The 19,652-nt window shown below is 43.7% G+C and overlaps 6 protein-coding genes across 6 annotated transcripts; 3 read left to right on the top strand and 3 right to left on the bottom strand.

Moving 5' to 3' along the window:
- Positions 1 to 46: 46 nt before the first annotated feature.
- Positions 47 to 6,254, top strand: LOC129583942 (PR domain zinc finger protein 15-like). The gene is made up of 11 exons (XM_055475997.1): positions 47 to 548; positions 640 to 843; positions 1,342 to 1,590; positions 1,935 to 2,384; positions 2,466 to 2,565; positions 2,705 to 2,836; positions 2,955 to 3,257; positions 3,379 to 4,022; positions 4,222 to 4,423; positions 4,677 to 5,155; positions 5,594 to 6,254. Exons 1-11 carry the CDS (start codon positions 396 to 398, stop codon positions 6,125 to 6,127), a joined length of 3,450 nt encoding a protein of 1,149 aa, XP_055331972.1. The 5' UTR covers positions 47 to 395; the 3' UTR covers positions 6,128 to 6,254.
- A 194-nt stretch (positions 6,255 to 6,448) lies between these two features.
- On the bottom strand, positions 6,449 to 7,537 carry LOC129583945 (histone H2A-like). Its single transcript, XM_055476001.1, has 2 exons — positions 7,172 to 7,537; positions 6,449 to 6,877 (listed from the first exon to the last, which is right to left on the bottom strand). Exons 1-2 carry the CDS (start codon positions 7,445 to 7,447, stop codon positions 6,698 to 6,700), a joined length of 456 nt encoding a protein of 151 aa, XP_055331976.1. The 5' UTR covers positions 7,448 to 7,537; the 3' UTR covers positions 6,449 to 6,697.
- Positions 7,538 to 7,813: 276 nt separating this feature from the next.
- Positions 7,814 to 8,851, top strand: LOC129583946 (histone H2B). Its single transcript, XM_055476002.1, has 2 exons — positions 7,814 to 7,981; positions 8,333 to 8,851. Exons 1-2 carry the CDS (start codon positions 7,890 to 7,892, stop codon positions 8,613 to 8,615), a joined length of 375 nt encoding a protein of 124 aa, XP_055331977.1. The 5' UTR covers positions 7,814 to 7,889; the 3' UTR covers positions 8,616 to 8,851.
- Positions 8,852 to 11,087: 2,236 nt separating this feature from the next.
- On the bottom strand, positions 11,088 to 12,084 carry LOC129583887 (histone H3). Its single transcript, XM_055475909.1, has 2 exons — positions 11,712 to 12,084; positions 11,088 to 11,439 (listed from the first exon to the last, which is right to left on the bottom strand). Exons 1-2 carry the CDS (start codon positions 11,991 to 11,993, stop codon positions 11,311 to 11,313), a joined length of 411 nt encoding a protein of 136 aa, XP_055331884.1. The 5' UTR covers positions 11,994 to 12,084; the 3' UTR covers positions 11,088 to 11,310.
- Positions 12,085 to 12,717: 633 nt separating this feature from the next.
- Positions 12,718 to 13,711, top strand: LOC129583912 (histone H4). Its single transcript, XM_055475954.1, has 2 exons — positions 12,718 to 12,873; positions 13,238 to 13,711. The coding sequence occupies exons 1-2, from the start codon at positions 12,834 to 12,836 to the stop codon at positions 13,507 to 13,509; spliced, it is 312 nt and encodes a 103-aa protein (XP_055331929.1). The 5' UTR covers positions 12,718 to 12,833; the 3' UTR covers positions 13,510 to 13,711.
- A 460-nt stretch (positions 13,712 to 14,171) lies between these two features.
- On the bottom strand, positions 14,172 to 19,452 carry LOC129583818 (PR domain zinc finger protein 10-like). Its single transcript, XM_055475795.1, has 8 exons — positions 18,980 to 19,452; positions 18,752 to 18,886; positions 17,597 to 17,947; positions 16,935 to 17,117; positions 16,704 to 16,847; positions 16,096 to 16,200; positions 15,402 to 16,039; positions 14,172 to 15,025 (listed from the first exon to the last, which is right to left on the bottom strand). Exons 1-8 carry the CDS (start codon positions 19,059 to 19,061, stop codon positions 14,459 to 14,461), a joined length of 2,205 nt encoding a protein of 734 aa, XP_055331770.1. The 5' UTR covers positions 19,062 to 19,452; the 3' UTR covers positions 14,172 to 14,458.
- Positions 19,453 to 19,652: the final 200 nt, after the last annotated feature.

Below are 19,652 nucleotides of genomic sequence, written 5' to 3'. Positions count from 1 at the left end.
CATCAGACCGATTCAGACGTCTCACAATCAGACAGACGCTAAAGCGAATCGTTTTCTCTCGAGCCTCGATCATTAATTTCTCAGATGTGGTTTGAGTTTGACAAGTATAGTAGAAAAATATTCCGATGTATTTTTTGTTTTGTTTTGGCTTTAATTTTTCTGTTCGTGAACATCTTGTGATCCTTAGTCTTTCCTATTAATTTTCAGAAACCAATGTGAACCCGTGATACAGTGACTGCAGATTTGCGGGATGAATTCTGCATGTTTATCATTTTATCATTTGTATGTGCGCACTGCGCACTGTGACTCTGCACTGGTGACTGACTGCATTTTAATGCCATTCGGCCCTCGGAACGTGTTGGGTTTTGCTTGCATGTTTATGGATAATTGCGGGAATGGCAGAAATTTCCCTGCAACTGCAAAATCTTCCAATTAGTATTGCACAGCCGAAGCGCATCATCATCTTGGTTCCGCTTGCCAGCGTCAACCATGCAGCCGCTAGTGCTGCTGCAGCTGTCTCGCCTGTGACGGTTAGCGCAGGCGCACTGGTAAGCCAGATGGAGCTTTTATTAGCAGAGTTTCCGCTTTTCACATATTTCAAGCTTTTCGTATTTAAAATATTCTTCAATGTGAGTTCAGTCTGATTCCGGGGATTCGGCTGATGTCAGACAGCTTTTGCTGGTCCAGCGGCACCACGCAACCAAGTTGCAGCATGTCACGGCGGTGGTGGACCACATCGTCGAGACTCTGGGCGAAGATTCCGATGTTGTGCAGAAATTGCTGACGGCCGTGACCGAAAGAGAAGGCACGCAATGTGTTCCCTTCAGGGCGCCGCATATTTGCGTAAGCCTTTATCAGTGGATGTACAGTAATTAAAATTTCATGTTACTTTGAATAGTTAGATGATGAGATCATAAGGACAGCGTTATAACGACGGTAAAAGCCGCTTGTGCGAATTAGCTTACCATTAGCATAGTCCACTTGCTTTTGATTACTTATTATGCATGGTGTATGCACGGTGCATACTGTAGTTATCCGTTTAATATCCAACAGTTGTCCGTTAATAACTAATAAGACAGTCAAATCTGGAAGGGTATTTCTTTCGGGGTGCGGAAACATGATGTATTTTGATCTGCTTTTGGCAGAGCTTTTGGCAAGTCAAGCTTTTGGCAGAGCTAGATCGAAATAAATTCTAATTTTGCCATGCGCATGTGTGAGTCTGCGAATGGTGCAGTGAAACTGAGTGAATAAGTGAATAATTGGTAATTTATTCTTAGTGTTTAGTCCTGAATATGTTGTGGCTGTGTTTTCTGAATCACTTTATAGTTTTCCGTTGTGTAGGTTGCTGGGCGAAAACTCCCCTCTTATGTCTGGGTGGCGCGAGCCTTTCGGTGGAGCAATGCGACCGAATCACAGCTGTCCTCTTGCGCCAACTGCACCGTCGAGTCCAACGAAACTTGCATCAACCCGTACCATTACAGATATGAGAAAACTAAACGGATTAATGCAGAGCCGTTGGACGATAGTCCTTCGGAAAACCAGCTCGAAAGTGTCGATTATGCTCCGTGCGATCAAAATGCAGTATTCCGCGTAAGTTGCACAGACACTCACAGATTGTGTGTTGCTTTGGAATGCCTGATTTTGGCACCTGGCAGTCTGACACCGCTGTTTGTCATAAATAAATGACACACATTAATTAGCTTCGGTAATTTACTAAAGTTGACCCGTGTTTTCTGGTCTGATGGCTCCGATCATCAATCGTACCGGTATTGTACAGCATTAGCCTTAACTGACGTACCGCGTTCTCACTGAATATTGTCGTCATTTGCACACATATATCATAAATCATGAGAAAAATCTTGTTTAAGAAAAACTAAACAGTTTGCAAAAACTCGGCCTTTTCCAGCTTTACTGACCTAATTTGCGTATTCCAGTCAGTCCTACCGGACACGGACGACCCCCTTCCCCTGGACATCGAAAAGCAGCGCGGGGACAAATGCTGGATGCCCGGCTGCGACGTGGATCTGACCTATACTTCCCGCGATCCCCACACTCGCCAGTCCTTCGAGTTCCCGCCACGTCGGAGTCTCCTGTATGAGCAGTGGATCGCGGCCGGCGGCGCCACGGCCGTCGAGCCCCAAGCGACCGCCCGTGTCTGTCATCTGCACTTCCGCACCGCTGATCTGCGCCGCGTCACGCGTATCGTGGACGGACAGGAAGTGGCACGGTACACCTTGGCTGCCAAAGCTGTCCCCGTGCCCCAGGTGTGCTGTTGGGCGGAAAACACGCCGACGGCGGACGGAGTGAAGTTTGGATCAGTCAGACTGACTGCGCACAATGTCCAGGTGGTGCGCACCGAGCAGGGTCTCATCACCACTTCAAAGGTTCGGCGTTGGATGTCTTTATAACTGTCTCGTTTTTCTGGAAGTTTCAGAGACATAGCGTATTTCTGCCACGTTTATTAGGCTCCCGGCGGTGATGACATGATGGAAATAAGTGAATTTTTCCGTGATGCAGCGTTACCAAAAGCCGATTTGGATCTTTTGGTCAGCAATGACAAGTTTTGTAAGTTTTGCAGCTGTGTACACTTTATCTCCTGGCAGCGTTCAAAAAGCGGCGGTGCGAATGATGTATGGTTTTTAGATCATTGGCATTAATTTTTGTATTTCAGTGGCTGAATTGTAAACCTAACCGTTTTGTCTAGTTTGCGTTACCTGCCGGAAGGTGACGAATGAACCATGCTGGGCTCACGCGGTTCACATAACAGACAGTCTTGTTCCTCCTCTGTCTCGTAGCAGTTTACCGGAAACGCTGGACTTTGATAAGGAGAATACAGGTAGATTTTTCCTTTCGATATGTGAGCAATTGAGCATTGGCCCAGCTGATGAACAGCTCGCGAATTGCTGCTAAAAATTGATATTTTTATGCATTTTAATTCTTTCCCGCCTTTTTAGGAGACGGTGTTTTTGCAAGATCCACAATTCATGCGCACACTGTTTTTGGTCCCTTCATTGCCCCCTTGACACCACACAGGTCGTCCTTCGTCAGCGGAAATGTGGAAAATTTTCTTCAAACAGGCGACGATCATTCTTGCAACTGGATGAAGCACGTTCGGTTTGCCGTTAGCGATGAAGATCAGAACCTGTCAGTCTTCTTGAAGGGATCAGATGTGTACTTTGTGGTGAGGAAACCGATCTGTCCAGGACAGGAACTGAAAGTCGCCTATTCGAAGGAATACGCTGACCATGTGAAAAGCGGTATGTTTTACCGTATTGCCTCTTTTCTTATCTCATGGTCAGCAACTGAACATTAAGTACAGACTGTACAGTCAATAGTTTAACGATGTAATAACTAAACCACCAAATTTTGTCCCCACAGCGTATCAGAAACGCATCTTACCAGATGCATTTTTGCCTGCCGCTACCGGTGATGAAATCCATGATTCTCATCTGGATTTCACAAATTACGATGTTGGAGATTTTGATCCAATGGATTGTGACAGTGATGATCTAAATCCTTCTGCATCGCATCCAGCAGATAACGAAATTGTGCCTGAAGCGAAAATAGCACCCACTCGTCCTCGGCGCCACCGGAACGACCCCAAGCCGAAACCTAAGGAACTGAAAAATGTCAAGATAGTCTCCGTCTTCAAGCACCGCTGCGCCGAATGTGAGCTGCACTTCCGCACGCAGCCACTACTTGATCTCCACTCTGCCCATCATGCAGCAGAAGAGCCCACCGACATTGCACTGCGTTGTGTGGGGTGTGAGTACACGGCGGTGGATTTTGTTGATCTCATGCAGCATGTCAAGCAGCATGGGCTCAAAGCGGGCGAGCTAGTTCGAAAGTGGCCGCCGCGGCCCTGTGCGGTGTGCGGTGGTAAGGCCGCCAATATCCGACAGCATGTCCAGTCTTATCATCCCGAATTCTTCCGGGATATGAGCAGCACCTGGACGCAGCGCTGCGAGACTTGCAAGGAGATATTCCCCACCGAGCTGTCGTTGGATATCCATTTGAAAGCCGTAAGTGAAATGCCGTTCTGTTGGCTACCACAACATTTGTTCGAGAAAATTGCCCCGCGTATAAATTAAGGGGAAAAGTGAAAATCGCTTATGGTGTGCTCATGCTGTACGTTGGTCTCTTTAAGGCATGATGCTGATGATATTTCACGGCATCATTTTACGATGTATCTTAATTTATCTTGGCTGATAACTGAATTAGGTTCATCAAAACATGACCAATCGGCAGTGCCGTATCTGCAAGAAAGTCATGGATAACTGGATGGAAACGCGGGATCACGTCCAATCCCATCGCACTCCCGAAGGGTTTCTGTGCAGGGAATGTGGAAAAACATGCGATTCGTATCGTAAACTCTGCCTTCACATGACGAAATCCCACACGGAAAGAACGGAAAAACTGAAGGGTAATTTTTCTTCAATAGTTTACTTACGTGCTTGTAATTTAATTAGTGTATGTTTTTGTATTTTCCTGTGTGTGCAAATCAAAGAAATAGTCTGGCATTGAAGTATCGGAAGTGATGTACGAGTGATCTCGTACAATCTAAATAGGCAGAACTGGACTTTCAAGGTTGAAACCAAATGCTTGTATAATGAATATAATCCGTCCATATCGATACAAGTACGTTAGTCTGTTGCATCTATACGATTCTTTTGCAGGCAAAGAAACGCCATTCTTCAAGCTGATGCAGGACTTTATTGAGAAGCAGAAGGAAAAGGGGATATGTTACAAGCAGACCGCAACCCCGCCGACGTGGAAACGAAACTACCCGTGCGGGTTGTGTCCAGCAGTATTTCCCAATGCCGTCATCCGACGCCAACATCAGCCCCTTCACCACCCGGAAGACGACCACTCCCAACTGGATTTGGGATGCACCGGGTGTGGTCAGCGGAGCGAGAGCTTTGATGCTTTGATGCAGCACTTAATCACTCATGCCATCATGCCCAGTGCAGATGTCCCAGATCAACCAGCCTCTAAGAACGGCGCCTGTTTGACCTGCGGGAAGAAGGTTAAAAATCCCAGACTTCATGCTAAGATGCATCATCCGGCGCAGTATGTGCAGGCTTATCCTGTGATGTGTGTCATTTGTCGCGAACGGTTTAGGAGTGAAACGATGCTGAAATGCCATCTTCAAGGGGTACGTGACCGTACGTCGAATTGATTCTGAACCAAGACGAAAAATTAGTTGAGATTTGAGCCTAAGCATCTTAATTTGAAATGTTACGTATTAACAATATAAAAAATGTTACGTATTTACAATGTTACGTATTTACAATATTTGAAATGTTACGTATTTACAATATTAAAAAAAAAGTAGAAATGCAAAACCTGCATTTGGTAAACGTTAATTGCCGTGATGTTTCGCTTGCGCAAAAAAGTGAATTCCCAGGTACGACTACTGCATAGTATATGTAAAATTGTAAATAATCAATTTAATAATGTAATCCTGCGAACATATTTTTTCGTGAAAAAATATGCGGAGCCCGTGGCTTTTGTTTTGATCTTAATGAAACGCTGATTCGGTGAAGATCCGTACATTTTTCAATAATTTATGTATTGGATTGCTTGAAAACAGGAGCACGGTGAGAAGCTGTCATCTGGATTCACTTGTTTATTCTGCGAGGAGAACTTTGTGAGAGAAGTCCAACTGCACAACCACATGCACACCCACGCTGAAGCCGACGGATTCCCGTGTCCGGAATGTGACCACAAAGAGCCGCTGCTGACGGCGCTGCGCGAACACATCGCCACCGTGCACCGAGAAGCATACGCCTGCAAGTGTCCCGTGTGCGGGAAATCGTGGACCACGCAGCGAAAGCTGCGCAGCCACATGGTGATACACGGCAACACGTACGCCTACCCCTGCGAGCAGTGCGGGGTGCCCTTCAAGACCCCGAAGGAGCGGTTTCGCCACGTTAACGTTGTGCATCGGGGCATCAAAAAGAAGAAGAAAAAGTATCCCTGGAACAAGTCGTACCGACGGGAAAGGTACAAGAACTGTGCGTACAAATGCGAGACGTGCCTGGCTGGATACCAGAAGCGGGGAGCATGGGTGTTGCATGTGAGGAAAAAGCATCCGGAGATTGATATATCCACGCTGCCACCGTAAACATGTTTGTTCTTATAATGAAAACAGCGGTTTGATACATAGTCTAGCTGTTTTCCTAAAATTAAGTATCTAGTTGCTTTTTTTTGGTGACTAGGCGTGTTTGTTCAACTGGAATTAAAACGAACGGAAGTCATGTCTCGTCATTTGCCCAAATCAGCATTGGTCATTTGTCCTGTATCTTACTCTTTATTTTACTCAAATTACGTACGACTAACTGATTTCATAGTAACTGTATTTCATAGTCATGTCAAACAGCTCATTACCAAAGTATATACATAACTACATATCTCTATTTAAACCACATCCGAGATCTAATCTAAACATTTGCTGGCGTCTTATTTTTAATTCCGTTTAAAGTTCAAACAGGTGATGCAACTCATAACAACTCTATCCATCCGGTGTCATGCTGTACAAGGTCAAGATGTAAAACTGAAACTGAGATCTGCTATACGACAACTGAAAATGGAACAATAATTCCGATGTTCTGTTACGACAGAAATTTTGTACTACAACTTTACAAGCGATGACAATGCTGGCAGGTGGAATTAACCAGAGGGAAGAGGTTCTTCATTAGACTTCCTGGGAGGCTTCGGCAGCCGGAGCAGCGGCCTTCTTGCCTCCAGACTTCGGTTTGGGCTCCACATGGGTCTCCTGGGGACCACCCGCGGTCTTCTTGGGCAGCAGTGTCGGTGCGATGTTGGGCAGCACACCACCCTGGGCGATCGTCACACCAGACAGCAGCTTATTCAACTACAAATTCAACTAGTTAATTTACGATATTTACAACCACATCACACACACTTTAAAGTATTACAAAGATTAAACACGTAAAATAACACGTAAATTAAAACACTTTAAACACGTAAATTAAAATCACAATAAAATTGTCATAAATGATAAAACCTTAAATAAAATTCCGATGAAATAAATCATTTTCGAAAATTAAATTAATTATTAGATGAAAGTAGGGCAACCAGTACTTGCGGTAAAAGCTTCCTAACAGAAAACAAGTTATGTAAAACTGAACAGGCAACGGTTAATCACCTCTTCGTCGTTACGGATGGCCAACTGGAGATGACGCGGAATGATACGGGTCTTCTTGTTGTCACGCGCAGCATTGCCAGCCAGTTCGAGGACTTCAGCGGCCAAGTACTCCAGAACGGCAGCCAGGTAGACGGGAGCGCCAGCACCAATACGCTCGCCATAATTGCCCTTGCGCAGCATACGATGGATACGACCGACGGGGAACTGCAGGCCAGCACGGCTGGAACGGGACTTAGCCTTTCCCTTGACTTTACCACCCTTACCACGACCAGTCATTATTGCTAACTGAGATTTAACGAAAATTCAACAAAAAAGCTCAACAGCAAAAATTTTTATCCACGCGAAATAACGAAGAACGGTCACGTTGACGGTGGCTTATATACAGCTGGTCCATCGATCTGTGTTTTGGGATTTGGCCCGGCCTTCTCTTTATGCAACCAACCACGGTTGTTATAACGGAAAAGGCGGCGCTAAAAGTAATGTAAGTGAGGTGACGTCACGCATTCTTACCGCATTGTTATTCGCTGGAAAACCTGCTAGATACGCGCCAATCAGATCGCCCACATCCGAAAAAGGCGGAGCCAAAATTTCTTCGCGCGCGTTCGGCTCGGTATATAAAGCGTTCCAAACGGCGGGTTATGGAGTTTTCGTCTTAGAGTTGTGAATTCATAATTGCAGTTTTCAAGTTTTTATTCCGTTAGCTGTTAGCAAAGCAAAGATGCCGCCTAAGCCAAGTGGTAAAGCCGTCAAGAAGTCTGGCAAGGCCCAGAAAGCCATCCGCAACCCTGATGCCAAGAAGAAGAAGAAGAGGTATGCAACGTTTTTTGCAAGTTTCTCAGTTTTGATTTCGTTTAAAAATGCTGTTTTGGTTATATGATTATGCACTGGTTTTTATTTTTAACCTTGTTTATTAAACCGCATTTTTCTTATGATGCCGCCATTAGTACGATCATTTTTAATAATGTAAAGTAATTTACGATATTAGTTTTAAATTTATTTAAAGACCAAGTTTTCGTTAACACTCAAGTTGACTCAACGGTTAACTTTTTTCAGTTGCTTGTTTTTGTCGTAATCAGTTTTTGAAATGTGAACTGTAGAATGTATTTGTCAGTTGTTGGAAGTGTCATTCGATAGTGATGGATTTTTTGTTGATGATTGCAGGAAGGAGTCGTACTCTGTGTACATCTACAAGGTGCTGAAGCAGGTGCACCCGGACACCGGCGTCTCCTCCAAAGCCATGGCCATCATGAACAGCTTCGTCAACGACATCTTCGAGCGCATCGCCGCCGAGGCGTCCCGTCTGTCCCACTACAACAAGAAGTCCACCATCACCTCCCGCGAAATCCAGACCGCCGTCCGTCTGCTCCTCCCCGGAGAGTTGGCCAAGCACGCCGTGTCGGAAGGCACGAAGGCCGTCACCAAGTACACCAGCGCCAACAAGTAGACTGCCTAATGTTGTTGATCTCAGAAATGGTTTTGTTCACGCTTCAGATTAGATGTGCTGTAGTTATTGAAAGGTGGGCACTGGACAGTCGGGAATTTTTTCCAACCGAGTTCTAGTACTTCTGATTTGTCATCGTTTTACATTTGAATTGTACAGTATTATTAGTGTCAATTGTCAACTGCGGGCGAGTTAATTCAAACTGTCCAGTATTTGCGCAAATTAAAGATCATGAGAAATGAATTGGCCGAAGAGTTTGCAGCAGTCGAAATTATTACCGAGTACCAACTTATTAGTACAGAAACAAAACTGATAATTTGATCCAGTATTCTACTTATCATTATTTCAAATGATACAAGTCATATCTTGAAAATTAAATAGCGGTCTGTAGGAAGGTGATAACTGACTACCGTACTAACTGTACTAACGAACCAACTCAGATACTTCCGCAGTTGTTCATTCAGTGATGTCCACAAGATGTTCATAGATGTTCTGTACAACACTTGCTTATATAGCACAGTCGGTAACATAACACACATACATTAGTCAGCACTTCACCCAGAAGTCTGATCATCATTAGGGATAGGTGTACTGAGTGGATGTTACACTCACTGATCAGCTATGAAGATAGTACACTCATAGATCAGTTACTGATTACGCACACGTAATACATTTCCAATTCTAACACAAGTCATACAACACAAAAGTGACCACTACCAGTAAATAAGAAGTGTTCGCAACCCGACATTTTTCGTTGTGGGAAATAAATTTCATAATTACTTTATGTGATAATAATTACTGAATTTATCCTGAAATAAGATACGAATAATTCATATCTTATTACTACAGTATTAGTTAAATGAATAGTTCATAATGAATTGCGAATAATCATAAATTAACAATAAGTTATTCGTTAATTATTCACTTCACATACTACTTATAAATTAAAATTTAATCGTCTCACTATAAACACGTACATACTACGTAGTTGATTCCATATTACATAGTACATAATATAAAAATAGCTTTAATTTCTCCATAAATTTGGTTTCTTGTGTCCTGTTCTGCAAAATCTTAAGACTTAGAATTCCGACCGCTTCCGGTGGAGTGTAAATATGGCATTGGCAGCCTTCCTTTTGTAGCAGGATGTGTTGGCTTTGTTGATAAAATTTGTTTCAAAATTCATTTTTTCAAAGCCAAGGCAAAAAACCTTCTCTACGTCAACGTGAATCCTAAATTCTTATTTGAAGAAAGAAATGTATTGATTATTGCCCTTTCGCAGCGAGGCAGCGCCTTCTTTGCATCATTGAAAGAACAAAATGTAGAAAACGTGTTACGAGTATATGAATTTACAGGGGTGCTACGCCAAGTTCGGGCAGTTGCGTAAAATAAATTATAAATATTCCCGTACGCCATTTTCTTTTCGTTTCTTCAATTTTCTAGTGTAACTTCTTCTTGCGAATCTAACAGTGTCAAATTTTTAATCATTCGACTTGATAGCAAGGGGCCAGGCGTAATATAAGAGGCGGGGTGAAGGTAGTTTTTCGGGGGCTTATAACTGGACCGATTCAAAATGTCCCAACAAATATTCTTGCGCGAGCCATTTTGAAAACTGTTAAGTGACCCAGAAGGTGTCGTTCAAGGGTCCGCAATGGGGACTTGCGCCATCAGTGCTCGAGGTGACCTCGCAACAAGATGCATTTCCCATAGACTTGTATGTTAAAAAGTACCTACAGGGGAATGCGGTTGCCTAGAGCACCGATCCCATTAGGGAAGATTTTATTGTTTAAACTGAAGGTAGGGAAGGACCCTTAGAAAATACAGCTCACACCTCACAGTTCTCAATGTCCACCAATTTTTAAATTTTTGTTGAAGGAACACGATTATTTCGTACTAAGCAGTGAGATTTTTGCACAAAAAATGAAATCAGAAATTCGGCTCGCATTCCTTGTACATCAGCTTTTTGCATAGAAACAAAATTACCTAAGGTGGTCCAGGATAAGAAGTTAGAACTATCTTGCAAGAATAAATTAAAAATTTTAGACTTAACTGGTAAAAGCAGAGGAATTTTTGTAACTGCCCGAACTTGGCGTAGCACCCCTGTATATCGGTTTGCAGTTTGCACCATATTGTGACCATAACGTCTGCCGCGCGGCTCATAAAAATTAAAAACCCGTCTTACTAAACCACAGCGGCACAGCCTGAGCCCACTGCGAGTGTTAAACGAAAGCATTTGAAGATTTACAATTAAAATGTAAATTAATTGATTTAGTATTCCGATAGAAAATTGGGAATAATTATTATTAAGTGGCAGTCCATGCATGAGTGAGCTTTTGAGTCTACGAGACTACGACCTGATGAGTAATTTTTATTGATCTCTTCAGTGTTCAAATACGAAATTTTTTATAACGAACAATGTGCATTTGTAATGGACTCGGGCAATCACTACGTATTTTTGTCGAAGCGGCTTCAGGATTTTCACTTTTCAGTTCTTTTAATTCCAGTTTTTTGCTGACCATTTGCACGTATTTCAACAATTTCAAATATTTCGGAACAACAACGAATTCTCGCTACGAAACGTAACAATGTGTATGGCGCAATGAGATCGATTCTGTACAATAAAGTTCTGAACTTGGTTGTTAATTTGAATAGTCGCTGTACACTTGCAAAAGCAACATGACTGCACACCAAACCGAACTTAAGCGCGCTCTCCACGGATGCGACGGGCCAGCTGGATGTCCTTGGGCATGATGGTCACACGCTTGGCGTGGATAGCACACAAGTTGGTGTCTTCGAACAATCCCACCAAGTACGCTTCCGCGGCTTCCTGTCAAGTCAGCAACAGTTACAACCCAGAAACAACTTACAACGAACTTCAAACAGCCACGCACATTTGTTCAATGCTCTATTTGTATAAAACTAAGTAATAAAAACAAATCTGCGTACAAAGTCACAATTACAAAAACACTAAAACTGGCTAAATCACGATCACATTTCAAAATCAATTGACCACGGCCAAACCGTAAAGATAATTGTAACGATTCCGTTTAATAGAGCAAGAAAACACAACGAAGTCAAAGGAGAATACAGTTTACGCACCTGGAGAGCCATAACAGCGGATGACTGGAATCGGAGATCAGTCTTGAAGTCCTGAGCGATTTCACGGACAAGGCGCTGGAAGGGGAGTTTGCGGATCAGGAGTTCGGTGGACTTCTGATAGCGACGGATCTCACGCAGGGCCACGGTGCCGGGGCGATAACGATGGGGCTTCTTGACACCGCCGGTGGCTGGGGCGCTCTTGCGGGCAGCTTTGGTGGCGAGTTGCTTGCGGGGAGCCTTGCCTCCGGTGGACTTACGAGCGGTCTGCTTAGTACGGGCCATTGCACAGACTGGACTTGGCGCGGAAAATTACCGTAAAACACGAAAATTCTGACAAAAGTGCAGATCGCAGAAATACATCGAATAACGGACAAATTGGGCGACTGTATCAGCTTTTATAGGCTGAAGAAGCGCGCGAAATCCTGACGCGATCGTTATTGGCTGAAAAAGCAAATTACGGAGGCGGAGTTAAACCGTCTCGACTAACTGGAAAGAAAAGTTCAGAAAAATGGTTTTGAAATTATTTTTGCATTTTACACTTAATTTCCTTGGATTAATAGCCGATCCGAAAAATAAAACTAAATTTTCCTTACATTGTAATGCCAAAAACTTTGGAGAACACTGAAACCATAACGAAAACATGAAATGCAAAACATTTCAACTCGTACTGTTTGGAGTACGGTAACTTTTGAATGAACGTATTGTAGCTCCGCCTCTATCGTAGCGTAGCGGATGACATCATAACGGTTGGAGTGAAATGTTTTCCGATTTTCAAAGTTTTTTCTTTGGTTTTGTGTTTTTTTCAGCCAAGTTTTCAATTAAAAAGTTGGTTTAGCCATTTAAAAAGATGCTGTGCTCAAAAACATTGAAAAGACATCGATATAATAATGAAAAAACGGGAAGCGGAAACGAGTTGGCACAATCTGTAACTCCGCCCCCATCTCATTTTGTGGTCTGCGCTGCCACTTGCAGCCTCGCCGTGCTATATAAAGTGCACACACGTTCAGTCACGCTGTCATTAAAATTTTCAGTTGTAAGGACTTGTGAGTTGAGGTTTTAGAGCTTCACGTTTTCCAAGGGCTTATTTTTTCGATTTCATATTTTCGATAACTCGTATTCACAATGACTGGCCGTGGAAAGGGTGGTAAAGGTCTCGGAAAAGGTAAGCAGTTCCGTAGAATTGTATTTACATACTTAATTGAATTTCGGTCAACCATTATCTAAATGTAAAGTTACTAAAGTAGAACAGAAAGAAGTTAGCTTAAAATGGTTTTCGAAACTACTGCTTTTGAGTCTTGACGAACTTTCCGCGAAAGTATGTTTCTGCAACTGGGTCTTATGGTAACACGTGAGTTTCTTGGTATAAACGCTTGTTAAATAGTGCAGTATTGACACCAAAATTTTGTAACAGCAAAATTTAAATTTTAGTTTGATTCTGTTTAAAATTGTTGTTTATTACGTTAAATGAGCCCGTTTGATTACTGAGCGTTAAAGTGATTAAACTGATCGATCGGTTGTTTTCGCAGGAGGTGCCAAGCGTCATCGCAAAGTCCTCCGCGACAACATCCAGGGCATCACCAAGCCCGCCATCCGTCGTCTGGCGCGTCGTGGCGGAGTGAAGCGCATTTCCGGTCTGATCTACGAGGAGACGCGCGGTGTGCTGAAGGTCTTCCTGGAGAACGTTATTCGCGACGCCGTCACCTACACTGAGCACGCCAAACGCAAGACCGTCACCGCCATGGACGTGGTCTATGCCCTCAAACGCCAGGGCAGGACCCTGTACGGATTCGGCCTGTAGATTCCATCACGTGTCCCGTACTGTCGCTTTGATTGTTGCAGTGTCGTCTTCACTCTAGTGTACATAAGAGCAGCGTCTCCACCTTGTATCGTTTTAAAATCTTGTTAGGATCTCAATTTTCAAGTTTCGATTAGCGGAAAGTGTCTGATTCTGCGCTGAGACATCGATGAATTAATCAGAATTAAAAAAAAGCTACGAGAAAGCATTGATTTTGGAGAAGTCGGTTCGGTTTTACTGTTACAACACGTACAGTTCAAAATAAGAAACAAAAGAGAAAAATTCGACAGCGATAGTGTAATGATGTACAGATCACTGCAATGTCACACAATTTTACGTTAGACATCTCATTATACCGGAAAATAAACGTCGTTAAGCCGGAAACTGAAATCAGTCGATTTATAGTTCGCATGCATAGAGTTCGACTTGACGAATCTTAATCAGCTTTGCAACTAACCATAAGTAAGTAAATGCACTACATATCCAAATACCAAGAATAAACGAAACTACGATTTTTTATCCTTTTTAATGTGACACACATCTGAAAGTATTATTAAAAGCCGCACGAACAAGCTTGGAAAGCGATACGCCGGCGCGCCGCCTTTCCATTGGAATATTTGTAATTATGATATATTGCGCGAATTGTACCGGTACGTATAACACAGTACGAGTATTCTATTTTCGTTTTTATTTGGCAGGCGCAAAATTCTTTGGCAAAAGACAAAGCCTTGATTTAACAAAACCGTGACAACATTACACGAGTCACGAATAGCATGTATTGAGTCTATTGACATCACTTGACTAAATCCGTGCAAACATTTTTTTTATAAAACTGCAAAGCTTCAGTTGACATCAGTACCATTAGCTCATTCATTCACTGATAAAATAATTATATAAATCTGGACTGGAAGCTACTGGAAACTGCGAAATCCGACTGATTCCCTAATCCCCGTTAAGCCGGTATGCTGTCCAACGGGATGTCCGGGTGGTGCGACAGCACGTGATTGACCAGCATGCCGCGTTTCAAGTAGCCCAGCGTGCACTCCAGACACTTGTAGGGGAATTGCTCGAAATCCATCCGCCGTCGCGGCCCCAGATAGTCCTTCTTCAGCTCATCGGCCCGTCCCTCTTCCCGCAACACCTTCCGCTTGTCTACCTTATTCTTGAGGTGCACCCAGCCAATGTGGTTGTTGAGGTGGGATTTGAGTTTGAAGCGCTTGCCGCAGGTCTCGCACTCGAAGCCCATGACGGAGGAGTGGCTCTTGAGGTGCTGCGTCAGCATGGTCTTGTTGCGGAAGGCCTTGCCGCAGTATTCGCAGGCCGACTCCTTGTTGGGGTCGTGATACTCGGACAGGTGCTTGGTGAGGGCGCGGTACTTGGGGTAGCGCTTGTCGCACTGGTCGCACACGAAGCACTCGTCCACCAGGTGGCTGTTGACGTGGTAGTGCAGGTCGTTGGCGTTCTTGCACATGTGCTGGCAGATCACACAACGGTACACCGGCTTGTAGCCAGAGTGCGCCTACACGGGAATGAGAGATCCTCAGTTCATATTATCTATTCAAGTTGATAACGCAGGCACAGCCCATTTAATACAATTATAAGTAGATGAAACAATGAAAAAGCAGGAATGTTAAATCTGCACTTTTTTAAGCGTCGGAGGAATAGAGGGTTAACCAATTAAAATGACAACAAGAATGACAGCCACTACACTGCGATCTTTTAACTTTATATAAGGACAGAAGTACAATAAATGGTTTTATAAAATCAATACTTCGATTACAGACAACCGAATCCAACCACTGTACAAGTACTTAAGTACGTATGTTGATGAATGAAAAATCTGTTCCAGCCTCCAGATTACAAATAAATATATTTCTTCTGCAAGGCAACCTTACCCGACTATGCTGCTGCAAACCGAGCTCGGTGGAGAATTTCTTGGGGCATTTATCACAGGCAAAGGGCAGATCACTCTCTGGGACGCTCTTCAGCGCGGCCTCAAACTCCTCGGGATGTTTGTACCTAATGTGATCCTTCAAGCGGACCCAGTGCTTCAAACAGTACGGACACTCCTGCCACAGTCGGTCCAGCTGCTGCGTCGTCTTCCCGTGGGTGTCGGCATGCTGCGACATGATGGTGACATCCTTCCGACTATAGCCACAGTGCGGACACACCCGTACTTCATCTTTGACCTTCTCGGTCGGCAGATGCAGCAGGTTGTGCAGATCCAGCAGCTCCTGTGTCTTGAAGCGGATCCCACAGGGATCCTCGCAGGCAAAGGGGTAGTCCAGTGCCGGGTTGTACTCCTTCTTGCCGCGGTGGCGCTTCTTCCGGCTGCCGGCCTCGTCGCTGGAGCTCTCCCGGGGACGTCGGACCAGATTAGCGCGGTAGGCACTGAGTGATTTACTCACGCGTTCCACCTTGACGATCTTGGACGGGGTGAACTCGTACTCTTCGTCGATGTACAGGTTGCGTTTCTTGGAGGGCTTTGCTTTTACCACCTTGGACGGAGATGCGGATTCCACAGTGCTGGAATCTAAACGAAAACCGCTAATAAACACTGACTGGCTCACAGCGAAGAAGCCCGGCTACCTGGATTGTCGGCCTTGTCGCAGGCTGTCAGAACCGCATCAGCATGGGTGTGTTCTGAAGGCGCTAACAGTGCAGCTGATGCCGGCTCAGTGGGAGCGCTCGTTACTACAAAAAAGAAAAGCTCGAATGAATAAACAGTTAAGGCTAAGTAAATGCGAACAGCAAATGCGTAACTTTAGTTTGAAGTCTGTTTGACTACCCGGGTATGTGATAAATATCTATCCGCAATCGCTTAATCAAAAGCCCAAACTACAGGCGAAAAACAAAATACAGTACTTTAGTGCTTACTATTTCTAATTGTACAATTAAACATACAGAAGCGCCTCAACATGCTTCGATTGAATCGATTCCTCAGACACAAAATTAATGGCAAACAGATATACTGCACGTGAACTGGATAACTAGATCAGAATAACCAGTATTTACAAATGAAACGCAGCTGTAGAGCAAAGCAGAATAACCAGTGGCAAGACGCATTTCTAAACGACGCTAGGAAGTGAAAAGCGGAGCCAACACGGAAACTACTGTATGCAGAAACCTCAAAATCGATTTCTTATTAATTTGGACAATACTGAACACGAATAAACTATACGAAAAAAAGCTCGAACCTGCAGCTTCTTCCGAATGCTCAAGGACCGAAGCGCGTTTATTACGCAGCCTAGTGGATGAGCGCGTCTGTTGGGGCGTGAGCGGCTGACTGGGAAGCGGCAATACGGGCGCCGCTTCTTTCACCGGTTCCTGGACAATGGATTCTATTGGATCCAACGAAACAAACGTTACAACGTTCCAAAAACTCCCGGTATCTGCCAAACAGTAGCAGCTATCTGTATGACTAATACCTGTAACAGTCTGTTCAGGTGGCCTTTGTAGGAAAAAATCCAGTACATTGACTTCCATTTCGCTCATGGGCGCCGGAACGATTTCCGCTTCTGTTGGCGCAGAAACTACTGTTTCTTGCGTAGTAACAATCTGAGCCTCGGTGCTCTCCTGAACCTCCGTGACGGTGACGGCAACCGTAACCTCTGAAAAAATATTTTTAAATCACAACTGAGACAGAAGTCAGAACCAAATGCTATGGTTTAGGTACCTAATTATAACACCTGTAGAGATCACGACATTCCTAAAATATAAATCGTAAACAACGTTCACTGAGAATTTTAGTCATTCCAGTATTGAAGAGACTGATAAGGACTGTGGAAAAAAATGCAAGAGCAAGGATCGAACGAGCCGACGACCGCCCAATGATAGCGCCCGCCTACAACTGTATCGTAGTACGATGACGAAGAAATAGATTCTGGCTCATGGATACTTTCTATTGCATTATTTAAGGCTACTAATGCATGCGAGTATGCATAATTTACGGAGCAAAATATTCATAAATTTTTTTATTTTAAATTAAAAATTTGAAAGCGGTATCCTGGACTGCATTACAAATTTTCATTACAATTTTAACCAGACGTTCGTTCAAGATACTGAAGTTAACAAGCAAACTTTGCAGTACCTTCGGTGGTGTAGAGAGGCACCGGTTTCAGTGGTTTCTGCATGATGTTGGCATACTTTTTGGAATACCAGACTTTCAGTTCTTCCCTGGGGGGAATGGCGCGGATGCTGATGAAATAGATGGTGTCATCGCGCAGACAGGCCGTCAGATTCTGCTCGGCCTCCGTTTCCGCCAGCCGGACATATTTCATCCAGTTGCAGAATTTGTCGTCGGCCAAGTGATAGTAGCGACCGCCGTCCTCCGTGGGAATAGCGAAGCGCATCTCATCGTCGGGATCTTCGTACAGCGGGCCCATCAACGGACCGAAGGACGTCGAGATGGGGATGGGGACACGGGTGAACACGCCCCGCTCTACAACGACACCGCAAAACTTGTTACCGCTCCGCAAAGCCGAGATTCCTATCATTTCGTGCCGACTGGCATACAATAAAATAATGAATGTCGTCAAAATGCGGAAAACTACTGGAACAGAGAAACAACATAATTACTGGAATAACACCACATAAGTACTGGAATGCAGAAACAACATAATTACTGGAATAACAACACATAAGTACTGGAATAAAGAAACAACATAATTATTATAATGACAGTCCAGATTTAATCTCAGCACTAACAACGAACGTGGGCTGCAAAACCAAGTAATTCAAATTTTAAAACAAAGTGAAAACAAACCTCACGGCTACGACAAAAATCTTAAATAATAAACTACTTTGTGAAAAAACTACCGCGAGTGAACGGGCACAGATCACTCGCTCACATGTTCACACAATCAAACGTTAGGAATAAACTAAAAACTAATAATATCACGAAATTCAAAAAATACTACATTAAACTCTTCAGGCTTCGTGTAAACTCGTGCGCTTTTCGGTAACTGATCTGAACAAAATCTAAAATCAACCTAATTAGTAATTACCATGAAATTTAACTACTTATAAAGTAAAGTTACGTGTAAATTGTATATGCTACTAAATTTTTAACTATTCTGGTTATTTACGATCTATTACGTATCTAATAATTAAAATACGTAATAAATCGTAAAAAAAGAACCATTTTCACATTTTGTAACAAAATATACTCGCAAACAGAAAATAATTTTAACGGTTAATTTTGATGAAACGTTTCGAGTATGAAAAGTTAAGCCGTGCTACGTACCAATCATGCCTTCGCGCTGGTCAAAAGATAGCGATGCTGGCAGCGTGGCCGTGGTCAAATCAAAGGCCTGGTCCTCGATGGAAGCAGCATGCACCAAACACGGCTCCTCCAGCATTTCCTTGCATCCTTCGCACCCTAATCCACCCCAGCTGGCGTCAGTTCATTGCACAATTTTTGCCGTATCAGTCGCTGAAGAAAATGCTTGACATCGACCTATACATTACTCACAGATAGCAGCAGCGGATTCCTCCTGAATTTGTTCTTCGATCGCCGTCTGCTCCGTTGTTTGGATCACGGTCTCCCCGTCCATTGCAAACCAGCTCCTTGTCCGCAAGGCGCTAACAGTACAAGAATCACCCAGTATCCAATCACAGTGCAATGACAAATAAAAGCATCATCAAGCATTCAAAAATCATAATCAGCACAGCTGGAAGATGACCATGCGCATACTGCGCAGTCCAACACAGATAAACTGTGGCGCTGGCGAACCGCTCCTTGGCTGTTGAAGCTGTTTCGCAAAAAGTTTAAGTTGTATGAACATGCGCACGAAGTTGTGGTACATGTCTTAATGATAATTTACCACCTTCGGCCTTGTGACGTTCTTAAAAAATGTGAAAAAAGGTAAACAGAGGGGAAGTCGGAAATTCAAATGTTGTAAAGTTCGCCGCGAGAATTGGTAGTAAAGACGGAAGCGTTTGCAACACGGCTTGGTCCTTGCAAAAAGACAGATCAGTCGACGGCGTGATCGGTGCGTCGCAACCGCCCCTCGACCATTACCACTGCGGCTACAGGAATATCACCGGAAACGCTCTGTTTCGTATAACTCTGCCGTATATTTATTTAAATTAATACTAATTTTTTACACGGCAAGAGTACAGTAAGTATTTGACGGTTTGACCAG

The sequence above is a fragment of the Paramacrobiotus metropolitanus genome, unplaced genomic scaffold (assembly GCF_019649055.1).
Source record: "Paramacrobiotus metropolitanus isolate TYO unplaced genomic scaffold, Prichtersi_v1.0 Parri_scaffold0000012, whole genome shotgun sequence".
NCBI classification, from domain to species: Eukaryota; Metazoa; Tardigrada; class Eutardigrada; order Parachela; family Macrobiotidae; genus Paramacrobiotus; species Paramacrobiotus metropolitanus.
This window is presented reverse-complemented; position numbering and strand designations above follow the sequence as displayed.

What these genes read in the sequence shown, in the direction of transcription:
- LOC129583818 (XM_055475795.1), bottom strand. Translation starts at nt 19,061, where the DNA reads ATGGACGGGGAGACCGTGATCCAAACAACGGAGCAGACGGCGATCGAA. An exon ending in GGAATCCGCTGCTGCTATCT is followed by an intron (nt 18,887 to 18,979) that starts GTGAGTAATGTA and finishes GGGGTGGATTAG; the next exon opens with GGTGCGAAGGATGCAAGGAA. An exon ending in CCAGCGCGAAGGCATGATTG is followed by an intron (nt 17,948 to 18,751) that starts GTACGTAGCACG and finishes GTGTCGTTGTAG; the next exon opens with AGCGGGGCGTGTTCACCCGT.
- LOC129583887 (XM_055475909.1), bottom strand. Translation starts at nt 11,993, where the DNA reads ATGGCCCGTACTAAGCAGACCGCTCGTAAGTCCACCGGAGGCAAGGCT. An exon ending in CCGCTGTTATGGCTCTCCAG is followed by an intron (nt 11,440 to 11,711) that starts GTGCGTAAACTG and finishes CTGACTTGACAG; the next exon opens with GAAGCCGCGGAAGCGTACTT.
- LOC129583912 (XM_055475954.1), top strand. Translation starts at nt 12,834, where the DNA reads ATGACTGGCCGTGGAAAGGGTGGTAAAGGTCTCGGAAAAG. An exon ending in TGGTAAAGGTCTCGGAAAAG is followed by an intron (nt 12,874 to 13,237) that starts GTAAGCAGTTCC and finishes TTGTTTTCGCAG; the next exon opens with GAGGTGCCAAGCGTCATCGC.
- LOC129583942 (XM_055475997.1), top strand. Translation starts at nt 396, where the DNA reads ATGGCAGAAATTTCCCTGCAACTGCAAAATCTTCCAATTAGTATTGCA. An exon ending in GTCTCATCACCACTTCAAAG is followed by an intron (nt 2,385 to 2,465) that starts GTTCGGCGTTGG and finishes CACGTTTATTAG; the next exon opens with GCTCCCGGCGGTGATGACAT. An exon ending in CTTTGATAAGGAGAATACAG is followed by an intron (nt 2,837 to 2,954) that starts GTAGATTTTTCC and finishes CCGCCTTTTTAG; the next exon opens with GAGACGGTGTTTTTGCAAGA.
- LOC129583945 (XM_055476001.1), bottom strand. Translation starts at nt 7,447, where the DNA reads ATGACTGGTCGTGGTAAGGGTGGTAAAGTCAAGGGAAAGGCTAAGTCC. An exon ending in CCATCCGTAACGACGAAGAG is followed by an intron (nt 6,878 to 7,171) that starts GTGATTAACCGT and finishes TTGAATTTGTAG; the next exon opens with TTGAATAAGCTGCTGTCTGG.
- LOC129583946 (XM_055476002.1), top strand. Translation starts at nt 7,890, where the DNA reads ATGCCGCCTAAGCCAAGTGGTAAAGCCGTCAAGAAGTCTGGCAAGGCC. An exon ending in GCCAAGAAGAAGAAGAAGAG is followed by an intron (nt 7,982 to 8,332) that starts GTATGCAACGTT and finishes TGATGATTGCAG; the next exon opens with GAAGGAGTCGTACTCTGTGT.